This window comes from Primulina tabacum, chromosome 14 (genome assembly GCF_025594145.1).
Source record: "Primulina tabacum isolate GXHZ01 chromosome 14, ASM2559414v2, whole genome shotgun sequence".
Taxonomy (NCBI): Eukaryota; Viridiplantae; Streptophyta; class Magnoliopsida; order Lamiales; family Gesneriaceae; genus Primulina; species Primulina tabacum.
Window position 1 is genome coordinate 1,988,303 of NC_134563.1, and position 12,122 is coordinate 2,000,424.

Here is a 12,122-nt window from a genome sequence, read left to right on the forward strand (position 1 = left end):
AATATCGGTAGAGTTGACTCGTCTCACATATAAAAATTCGTGAAACCATCTCACAAGAGACATACTCAACTTATTTTTGGTCACCGCTTGAATAGGGTATCATTATGATTTATTTTAATATTGATGTATGGATTGTTATAATCACTTTGACTATCGTTTATTTAAGTTATTTATTGCATCCTAGAAATTGTATAATGCGGGCGGCCCGGGTCAGAGTGCTACATGAGCCATAATTTAATTTCAATTTTTTAAGAAGAATATTTATTAAAAAAGATCGACAAGATATACACACAACATGTGCACATGAAAACTAGTTATTGTCACGCTCCGGGACGGGGTTGGTTGACACCGGCATTACTCTCAAATTTACATTCAAAAACAACAAGCCTCAGAAGTACAAAATTCAGAAACCAGTCTTTTATTTATAATATTCATTGTCTGATACAACTCGAAGAACAAATGTTTTACAGCGGAAATGTAAAACCAAACATAACATCATTTTAACAGATACACCGGAACATAATTTAGAACAGACTTCTTCACCAGCCCCAGAATTGAGTCTGATCTTCCTCTTCTAACAATTCTTCCTCGTTCTTATCTGAGATGAGTTTAGTGGGTGAGTGATATAGTTGTCACTCAGTAAGCGGGGCGGGAATAACTCCCAGTTTTCAAAACCATTTTTAAACAGAAACAGTAATACGAATGATATACAGAAATTCTTATTTTCTTAACAGAAATCAGTAATCAGAAATCAGTATTCAGTAATCAGTAATCAGAAATTTAACAAGTAAGCAATGAGCACGTTCGTGAATTTCATGGCTAAACTGATATCAGTCCCCTATATGTTCTCTCCTCTAAGGGGTGAGGCCAGTAATCAGTAATGTTCAGAATATATATTCCTACCATTAGTTCACTAAGTTTCAGTGCTTCAAAAATCAGATATCAGAAATCGAACATACAGAAACTTCGCTTTAAAACATAAATCGTCAAACTGGATTCAAGATATTTATACATAAGCCCACTTACAGTAATTTTGCTAGGAGTTTCGGTTGAAGTCTAAAATATGTTGTTCTCGCTACTGGATTTTTCTGCTTGAACAAAAGTGCTCTCTTAACTTGAATTTTTTAAGTGATACTCAAGATTTGTGTAACATCAATTCAGAGATTTGAGGATGTAATTTATAGACAAATTTTTGACTGTTAGCCTCCCAAATAAATGGTCATAATCTGTCATTATGTGCCATTACAGCCTTTAATCCATGATAAATGCTTCAGTTACAAGTCATAAGCAAAATCAGTAGTTATCTGCTTGAATCTCGCTACTGAACTCTTTTGCTGCTGGATTCTGTCTGCTGAAAAATGCATGTCTGCTGAAAAAAATACCAGCTTCTGAAGTATTAATAGCTGCTGGAATTTTGTTAGCTTCAGCTGAAATTCTTGCATTGCTGCTGAATATTGCTAGCTGCTGCAAAATGCTAACTGCTGGAATTTCGGGTTCTCACAGTTATTATAAAGGTTTAACATATTTGGTTAAAATGAATGAACCGAGTTTTGTAATAAAATATAATATAATCAATGTTTTAAAATAGAAAATTATTAGGACATGCAATTGAAATGTCACAAAATTATATAAATTTTATTAGGCCATTCAAATTCAATTTTTGTATTAAAATTTTTAATTAAACCTTGATTTTTTAAAAAAAAATTCCAAAAGTTAGTTTAATTCTATTACTGACCGAATTAATCATTTTTAAGTGGATTTCGTTTATTCGGTCTTGATATAAAATTTGGTCGGTTTGGTTTGTCCACACAAAAATTGTTAATTCTTTTTGGTTGATAATCGAACCAAAGAATGCTCACCCATAAATATTGTTATTATTATTATTATTTGTGAGGGAATATTAAAACTAGAAATTTAATTTTTAATAATCAATATTTTATAAAATTTATTTTTGGCCCCCAAAATTATAATGTCAACTCACATTCATGGGACTGTAGATGGATTGAGATAATGTTCTATGGAAATGGCTTGAGATAATATAGATAATATTAATTAATATATTTATAAATAATAAGAAACTCTGATAATCATATAAAATCATATTAAAAATTATATCTTGAGTTTGAGTGCTCTAAAGTCAGAGACAATGATTTATTTGTTATGGCATGATTCTAAGTATGGAATAAATATCTCGATAATTATGGAATAATTATCTCGTAATTTTGGAAGAAATATTAATCGAATTATGGTAATATTTTCACTTCACCCCTATAAATACCAACTCATTCATTCGAAAAATTCACACCTCAATTTCGAAATACTCTCCCTAGAATTTTTGAAACTCTCATCTCCATTTCTATCGAGTAGCGAAGCTATGTTGCAGTCCAGACCTGGAGGAATTTCGAAATTCCAGCGCAAAAACTGTTCACGTTTTTAGCATTTCAAAACTGAGGTAATTGGGCTTGTTTTAAAGTTTGATTTTCGGTTATGCATTTTTTGTTTTTCGGAAAATTCGGTCGAGTGCAAATTCTTCTTCAACTCCATTTTTGATACGATTATCGTATGATGTGTGAATGGACACTGTGAGGAATTCGACTGGATATGGATGAGAATCCCAATATGACATGTTTATGGTCCTTACATGGTGGAATTATAACCGTTATATAGCCTCGCCCCCTTAGAGGAATAAAAATTAGGGAATGATATCAGTAAACCATGGAAAAGTAGAAAAATCTCAATGCCTAGTCAATGTTATGCATGTGATATGAGTCATGTTGTACATGGTATGTGTTTTGAAATTTATGCATATTGTCATGTTGTGCTCGAAAGGCCCCCACTTGCTGAGGGACGACCATATCATTCACTCCTTACTCTCTCCTTCCCAGATAAACCTGAGGAACAGCTCGAAGAGGTAGAGTTGCACTAGTTTTGGAGCTGGTGATTTTGAGATTTGCAGTTTTTAATTTAAGTTGTAACGTTTATGCATTAATTCTGCCATTTTCAGTTATTTCGTTGTAAAGACAATTATATTTATTTGAAAATTATGATATAAACTGGTTTTGATTTACATTGTACTAAGAGACTTGTTGTTTCGATCATGTGATCGCTAAACAACGTCGATGTTGGATAACCCCGATCTCGGGGCGTGACAATATGACCGTGAAATTCATTTATAAACTCATTTATAAGCAATCGATTTGATCTACATCAAACTACACTTGATATTAATATAGCCGGGCATGACGTGCTAAATCTTGCGATTCGAAGCTTCAAAGAATTCGGCATGCATAGCAATGAAGTTGGAAGATACACTACAACAAAAATGGCTTTTCGCAGCGCGCAAATTCGCTTTCCGCGGCGCACATTGCACGCTGCGAAGTTCCAAGCTGTTGAAAGTTCAAGATTATCCGCAGCGTATATGTGCACGTTGTTAATACTATTATTAACGGCGTGCATATGTACGCCGTTAATACTACTATCTGCAGCGTGCAATGTACGCCGTTAATAGGGAAAAAACATCTAAATATTAGCGACGGTTTTTGACAAAACCGTAGCTAATTGGCGTCGGTTTAAACCGAATACATCCGTCGCTAAACTAGCGACGGTGTATAAATTAGCGACGGTGTTTAAATTTAGCGACGGTTCCAAACCCGTCGCTACATGTCGCGACAGTTTAAAAACCGTCGCTAAAGTTTGCTTAAAAATAAAAAAAAAATTACTTTTATAATTTAATAAATTTTAAAAAAACTACAATACAACTACGATAAATTGACTGATGATTTTAACTAACACTTTAAAAATTAACTAAAAATTGAAACAAAAAATTATCTAAATCGAAATTAAAATCGTATAAGAAAGAAAAAATTTAAGTGTTAGTGAAGTTGTGTGGAAGAAAGTGGAACGAAAATCGGATATTTATAGACAATTTGCGACTATTAGCGACGGTTCTCCGTCAAACCGTCGCTAGTATAATCGTCGCTGATTTAATGCTCTTAACGACGGGTTTTATTAAACCGTCGCGTTTAAACGGTCGCCGATTCGGTTTATCGTATACCGTCCTTAAATGTTGGGACAGTTTTATAAACCGTCGCAAATTTTAAATTAGCGACGGTTTATTTAAAACCGTCGCTAATTTAAACATTTGCAACCTTTTTCCGCAGCGTGCTTTTAATGCACGCCGTGAATGCATGGTGTATTAACAGCGCATATTATTGCACGCTGCGGATAGTATATAATATTACTTTTCACAGCGTGCTTTTCATGCACGCTGTGAATACATAGGGTATTAACAGCACACATTATTGCACGCTGCGGATAGTATATAATATTACCTTCCGCATCGTGCTTTTAATGCGCGCCGTTAATGTATATGTTATTAACGGCGCGCATAAAAAGCACGCTGCGGAAAGTATATAATATTTACAGCACACATAAATACACGCTGCGGATATTACTTTCCGCAGCGTGCTTTAAATGCACGCCATTAAAAGTATTATTCGCAGCGTGCTTTTAATGCACGCTGTTGATGATGTGCTGCGGAAAACCATTTTTCTTGTAGTGATATTTCAATGTTATTCAAGTGCTAAATTATGAAGAGGAAGCCAAATCAAGTCTTGCGACCCTGATAGCCCCGTGCTTGGGCAGTCAAACATTACCACCCCAGCCGCCAAAGCCATCCAAGAGATGAATTCCACAATACCTCGCGCTAGGGTAGTCAAACCATACCGCCCCAACGCGTCATGTCCAGAAGCCTGGCGGCCAAACTTTACCGCCCCAACGCGTTGCATGCGTGAAGAAATCTAATTTTCTAGTTAAGAATCCAAATTAATTAGGCAATTAGATTTTTGATATCTTTTGGTTTTGTAAACAATATATATACAAATTTTATTCATTGTAAACAACTTTTGAATAGAAACATTGAGTTTTAATATATTTTGTGAGTTTTCTCTCAAACTTTCAAAGCTTGACTTGGTATAAATCTTTGTGTGTTTTCAAATCAAACTTATCAAAGTTTAATATTTTGTGGCGTTTTTCGATTGTTCTTCACTCGGATTGTTAAATACGAATTCTTTGAAGGTTCGGTTGAATTTCAATTGTTTATTTTCGTTAATATTTATTGCTAAATTATTCGTAATTTAAAGGTGAATATTACAACCTTTATTTTTTCAAAAAGATCGGGACAACACATCCATTTCTTTGTTTCATCGAATCGAGGGCGTGACTCTGTTTTTGAGCGTGTTTGCTTTTCGTGGTCAAAGAATCGCATCAACAATCGTCAAATTCAACTCCTTGAACTTGATTATCTCGACGGAAACACATAATCCGATACTTGTGTGACCCTCAATGGTTCAGAGATACAGATAATTGTGAGTAGGGATGGCAACTTTCCCCACGGGTTTGGGGCCCCGCGGGGAAAACCCGAAACGGGGATGGGGATCCCCGATTTTTTCGGGTTTGGGTTCGGGTTCGGGGATTTTTTTAAATCCCCGATGTAATTCGGGGCGGGTATGGGATTACTATCCCCAACCTCGAAATCCCCGAACCCGCCCCGAAAATAATATCAATAATAAAATAATAGTATTATTAATAATAATAATATTTTTTAAAATATTAATAATCTTATTATTATTAATATTGATATTTATATTAATATTATCTCTAATAATAATAGATAATAATAAGTTTTGGTTTGAGAAAATCTCCGAATTCGTTATCGTCTTGCAATATTAATATTTTTGAAACGGAGATGGGGGCGGGGATGGGAAGTTGATCCCCGAAGTTTCGGGTTTGGGGATCTCCCGAACCCGAAAAAACGAGGATTGGGGCGGGGATGGGGGTGGGGATGGAATTCGGGGATGGGGATGGGAATGGCAAATCCGCCCCCGCCCCGGCCCATTGCCATCCCTAATTGTGAGTTCACAACTTCATGTGATTCAGAATAATATTTATTCTCATTCGAGCTTACCATAATTAGCCACATTCTTTTCATCAACACTTTGATCAAGAATGTCAGAACTCAAGTCTTATTACACTTATCGGATCATGGGAAGAGCGTCCAGTAGCATCGTCACATGGTCTTCTAAGTATCACTGAGAGTGCCTACACGAATCTTAAGTTATGGTTAATGTACAATATAGTCATTTTAACTCATATATCCCGATCGAATATGCAACCATTGATATATTGAGAGTTGTGTATGGATTTGACAACGATGTGACGTATCGCATATGGATTTGACAACGATGTGACGTATCTTTGAGTAATAATAGTGACATCGTATGTGCAACTAAGAAACCACATTTTCCTAAAACACATTTATTGCTCTGGTCAGAGACGCTTTGCACTATTAACCCATCAGATCACATAAGATATCTTCACTCGTAGGCAAACCATGAATCTCCGACTACGATGTATTTGCTCCTGTGTATTTCGAAATTACATTCAATCTTGTCACCTAATAACCCCTCAATTTAGTCGGTAAATGGACTAAAGTGCATGCTAGTACATAGAACATCTACGTTGTCTCGGGTTAAAGGACTAATGGTGTACAACTATAACCTCATACTATTCGACTCGATAAGTGATAACCACTTCGATAGTCCGAGGAAGGGATTGTTCAGTAAATCATCAAATGATCACACATTTGTATGAATGGACACATCTTCGTGTCCTTACAAATGAAACATGACGCTTACAACACAGATACTAGTCTCAAACTCAAGTAACCTTTATACTTATTTTATGCGGCTGATTTGACTAGAAACCTGTTTAGAATATACAGTACACTTCCTAATGAGTTTCACGATCTTATGTTGAGAGGCAGACCTCATGGTACCATTTTGCATTTTCAAAGACTTTATATATACAGCTTGCATGAGTATAGAGATAAAATAAATGTCATAATTGGATAAAATCTTAAAATATTATTAAAATAAACATTGTTTTTCACATAAAAGTCAGTAAAGCCCGAACCACAAGCTGGTTCGCTAGACCCTGCTCTAATTAAATTTTTTGTCCTATTTTTTTATAAATTATTTTCTTACTTCTCGGCGCCTAATTGTATCTCATTTTGACACATATCATGTATACACGCCCGCACGAATTTGTGCAAAAATTCATAGAGAAAGAAAAATTAAATATATTGTAGTGGGGGTAGTTGATAGCAACGTCACCCAATTCAACACATATTTCACGTTTTATTAAGAACTTGCAACTTTATCATTAAGTGATCACTATTTTATATCTATCCCCCACTCTTAGTCTCACGCATATTTCACGTTATATTCACTTCTATTCCTACAAGCAACTCCACCACCCTAATACTGCTTTTGCCTCACCCACTGTATCCAGAAAAAACATACAAAACCCACACAGTCAACCACAACCTCCGACTATGAATTCTGGATAAGCTTCACTATTCACAACAGAGAAGAAAAGCTGAAAATATAACCATATAACAAAAGCTATGAGTGTCCCTAGTGATTGGCCGGAGCCGATAGTCCGTGTCCAGTCCTTATCAGACAGCGGCATGGATACGATTCCCGAGAGATACGTGAAGGTTCCGGAGGTTAGACCCTTGTTCGGTTCGGTCTCGACTGATGTCAATATCCCTATAATCGACTTATTAGGTGCCGTTCACGACGAAAGTCGCCATGCGACAATGTTGAGAAACGTGTCAGAAGCTTGTCGCGAGTGGGGATTCTTTCAGGTGGTCAATCACGGGGTCAGCCCCGAGCTAATGGATCGAGCCCAACAGGTGTGGCGAGACTTTTTCCACAAGCCCATGGAGGTGAAGCACCGCTACGCAAATTCGCCAAAGACCTACGAAGGCTACGGCAGCCGCCTAGGCGTGGAGAAAGGCGCCATCCTGGACTGGAGTGATTACTACTTTCTTCATTATCTTCCCTGCAACTTGAGAGATCTTAACAAGTGGCCTGACCTCCCAAATTCCCTCAGGTATGTCCTGAGCGCGTGCAAATTAATCGAGTCAACTCATCATTATATATTATACTATAACATATAGAATGTGTGCAAATGAGTCGAGTCACTAGTTTCTATATATTATAAGATACGTCGTCGAATATTATACATACACGTGCATGTATACATACGAGTTTACTTCGAATATCTTACAGAATAGTACTGTTTTCGCTTTGAAGATATTCATATACTATGCAAGATAAATAAGTGAGAATAAAGAGCACGTGGTTTTTTGTGTTAGCACGTTTGGATCTATGGGATAGCACTTTTTCTTTTAAAGCTGTGTGAACGTACACTTTTCTTCGATCAATGGTTAGAATTACAATTTTTTTAGGGTTTACATCGAAGATTTGTTTCCTAGAATTAATTCTGAGTGGTTTTGAAGTAATTAAAATCATGATCAAACATCCAAAGTTGAAAACTAAAATCTATAGAAAATAAGATATATATTTTCCATAATTCATGAATTCTGAAATCTTTTGTGGCATATGTACAAATTGCTTGTATTCTTGAAATAATGTAAAATACTTTAGCACACAATTCGTTAATCTACTTAAATAGAAGAAAACCTGTAATAATCAAACCATAAAATATACATGAATTGGTTGGTGGCTAGTTTTGTTTGTATATATATTTATTTAGATTTGAAAAGTGGAACAAAGAATACATGGAATCTAGCACAAAAAGTTGATCTAAGTTCAATTAATAATGTATATGATTTGTATTATATTTTAGGGAAGTGATTTCTGAATATTCTGAACAAGTGGTGAAGCTTGGTGGGGTATTGCTAAAAATTTTATCCATAAATTTGGGACTGAAGGAAGATTTTCTACAAAAAGCATTCGGAGGAGATGATGTTGGGGCTTGTTTGAGGGTCAATTTTTACCCTAAATGTCCACAGCCGGATCTCACCCTCGGTCTGTCTTCGCATTCGGATCCCGGTGGCATTACCATACTTTTACCCGACCAGCACGTGCCAGGGTTGCAAGTACGTCGGGACGATGGCTGGATTACGGTTAAACCAGCGCCACATGCATTCATCGTGAATATTGGCGATCAAATTCAGGTCTGTCTTTCTTTTATTACATATTTTAATTTTTTTTTTAAATTAAATTTGGTGTTAACCTTTAATTTTTCAAATAATTAAAACGTTTTATGCCCCTTGACGCTTAAAGATAAATCTATCAAGGAAATGAGAAGGTGGTGTAATTAAGAAAATTTTTGGGAAAAACTTTAGTAATGAATGAAATATAAGATGCTTTACTAATTTTTAAGAATTTAATTTTCCTACACAATCACTTAATAATAATAATAATAATAATAATTAAATAATTGATGTGTATTTATCTAATTATGTATAAGTAATATATATAATATTGATCTCAATATATATAAATTGAAATTTAATTATATAAAATTCGGAACATGACATGTGGTTGCCGTTATACATGATACCACCCTTATTTATTAATAAGAAATGTTCGAGAAATAAAAAATAAAATAAAAAAAATTTGACAGCACTTGCTATTATTAATTAGTGATACCTGCCAATATAATTTTTTTATTACATATAGTTGACTCAATTTAAGAATAAATTTTACATTAGATTTAGAAATTTATAACATGTTACACAAAAAAATTTATGAGACTGTTTGAGATGTTAATTTTATGAAACGGATTTCCGATCCGACTCATGGAAAAATATTATTTTTTTTTAAGTCAAAAGAATTATTTATATCGAAAACATAAATTGTTTTGATCCGCGTCACGTATATAGATATGTGAAATCGTCTCGCATGAAACTTACGCAAGATCTTATTTTTTAAGAACTTCATTTGATAAAACTTATTTTAAAATATCTTCTAACGATGTTTTAAAACATAAAATTTTATAAAATCTTCGCATAAAAGTAGAGCCAATACTTCCAACTTAAATTTTCCACTTTTTAAAATAATTTTTTTTTAAAAAAAAAAGTCTCTAAAGTTCATTTTAGTTGCTTGTTTTTCAACTCTCTCGACTTGTTGCTTTCTACAAACGATATGCTCAACAACTTAATTTTAAAATAAATTTAATATACCAAATGTTTATTCATCGCATATTTAATGAGCATGTACTTGAATCTTGATTAAAATTTGATCATCAAATTGGTTGAAAAAATGGTTTGGCTTTGTCAATATATTACCGACATGACACGCGACATTATTCGCCACATTATTGCTAATATATATGATCAAAATTGAGAACTCCAGCTAAAATCAGACTAAATATTAAAAATTATTATGTACTACAAATTTAATACCAAAATTTGACCACTATACAACAAAAACCTATATGTTGGAACCAACTTTGTCTTATATTTTCCAAAAAAAAAAAACCATTCAATTAAAATAGTTATTTCATGAATTTGGTGATTGTAAGACTTAAAAATATCAAATATAGAAATTTAATGATCTCGGCACCATATGGTACTTGAACATGTGATGTAACACGACGGGAAACATGGTCCCTCCACACGTTAAATGTCGTGAATTCTACAACTGAATTCTTCTTCTTCTTCTTCTTCTTCTTTCCAATAATAATAATAATAATAATAATAATAAGTCGAGCATAAGTTCACAGTTCACATGTGAGGGCCATGTTGTGGGGTACGTAATAAAATGCATATTAACTTTTAATATTAATATAAAATTGAAATTAATAATATAATAAATTTTTGTATAACTTGTAATTATGATATATACATATGTCTCTATATATATTATGATTTTTTTTTAAAAAAAAAATATGTATTTTTTAAAAACTTTATTTATTTAAATCAAACTGATGGTCCAGATTCACATCCACTTGCTTATAATTAGTTATTATCGTCATTTATTATTTCGGTCCTACAAGGGAACTCAAATTAAATAGGTTGAATAAAACAAAACGTGGAATGTATGTATGTATTAACAATACATCAATATTTTGTGTTGTGCTTATATAATGTAGGTAAAAACTTGTGTGAGATGGTATCACGGGTCGTATTTTGTGAGACGGATCTTTTATTTGGGCCTATCCATGAAAAAATATTACTTTTTATGCTAAGAGTATTACTTTTTATTGTGAATATCGGTAGGGTTGACTCGTCTCACAGATAAAGATTCGTGAGACCGTCTCACAAGAGACCTACTCACGTAATGTAATAATTTTATTATTAATATATTTATTTTATTTATAGCAATTTACAAAATTAATGAGATATAAGATTAAAATTCTTCATCTATATACTCAAATACATTATTAGTGATTTATTTATTAATTAATTCGTTAGCTAGCTGATTAATAAAAAAGCGGACATGAGAAATTAAGGGGAGGCTAATTGGAGGAAGTTACAGAATTATATAAATGTATTTTTTATATATATATTAATGAAGATAGAGTGTATGTATGTATGTATGTATGTATATATTCTCCCTAACTTGGTTTTGGCTTAAATCCAGATACTGAGCAACGCGATTTACAAAAGCGTCGAGCATAGGGTGATTGTAAATTCACATCAAGAGCGTGTCTCACTCGCCTACTTCTACAACCCTAAGAGCGATTTGGTGATTGAACCAGTGAACGAACTAGTGACATCGGATAAGTCAGCATTGTATCCGCCCATGACTTTTGATGAATATAGACTCTACATGAGGACTAAAGGTCCTAAGGGAAAATCACAATTAGGAGAAAACTTGAGGTCTCCGAGATGAATTTACATTTATGATTTATGTCCACCAACGAGATGTCACTCATTTATTGTATATATAATTTTAATATACTTCATCGCATCAAAATAGTTGAATGTCATCTCATTAATAAACACAAAAGTTGGCATGTTGGTGGACACCGTAACAACTTTACATATATATGTATGTATATATGTATGTGTGTATATGCATTAAAGTGATTCAAGAAAGTCTATCGTAAGTCTTTCAGATCATGAGATTGAGAGTTTTGGGCATGTTTTTATGGTCTAGCTAGACTATGTTGTCGGGAGCTATTTGAGGGTAACATGTCGTGTGTGCGAGTCATGTTCTGAAGATATAGATTTTTGTAGTAAAATGATTATATTCTTTGTATGCACACCACACTCGTCCAATTGCACTCAGCTGAAGTTGTAT

At 33.9% G+C, this 12,122-nt stretch overlaps 1 protein-coding gene across 1 annotated transcript; it reads left to right on the forward strand.

Moving 5' to 3' along the window:
• Positions 1-7,258: 7,258 nt before the first annotated feature.
• On the forward strand, positions 7,259-11,808 carry LOC142524673 (jasmonate-induced oxygenase 2-like). The gene is made up of 3 exons (XM_075628727.1): positions 7,259-7,956; positions 8,716-9,046; positions 11,460-11,808. The coding sequence occupies exons 1-3, from the start codon at positions 7,466-7,468 to the stop codon at positions 11,709-11,711; spliced, it is 1,074 nt and encodes a 357-aa protein (XP_075484842.1). The 5' UTR covers positions 7,259-7,465; the 3' UTR covers positions 11,712-11,808.
• The last annotated feature ends 314 nt before the right edge of the window (positions 11,809-12,122 follow it).

Coding starts and splice junctions, on each gene's coding strand:
- LOC142524673 (XM_075628727.1), top strand. CDS start 7,466: ATGAGTGTCCCTAGTGATTGGCCGGAGCCGATAGTCCGTGTCCAGTCC. Junction 7,957..8,715: donor GACCTCCCAAATTCCCTCAG/GTATGTCCTGAG, acceptor ATTATATTTTAG/GGAAGTGATTTCTGAATATT. Junction 9,047..11,459: donor ATATTGGCGATCAAATTCAG/GTCTGTCTTTCT, acceptor GCTTAAATCCAG/ATACTGAGCAACGCGATTTA.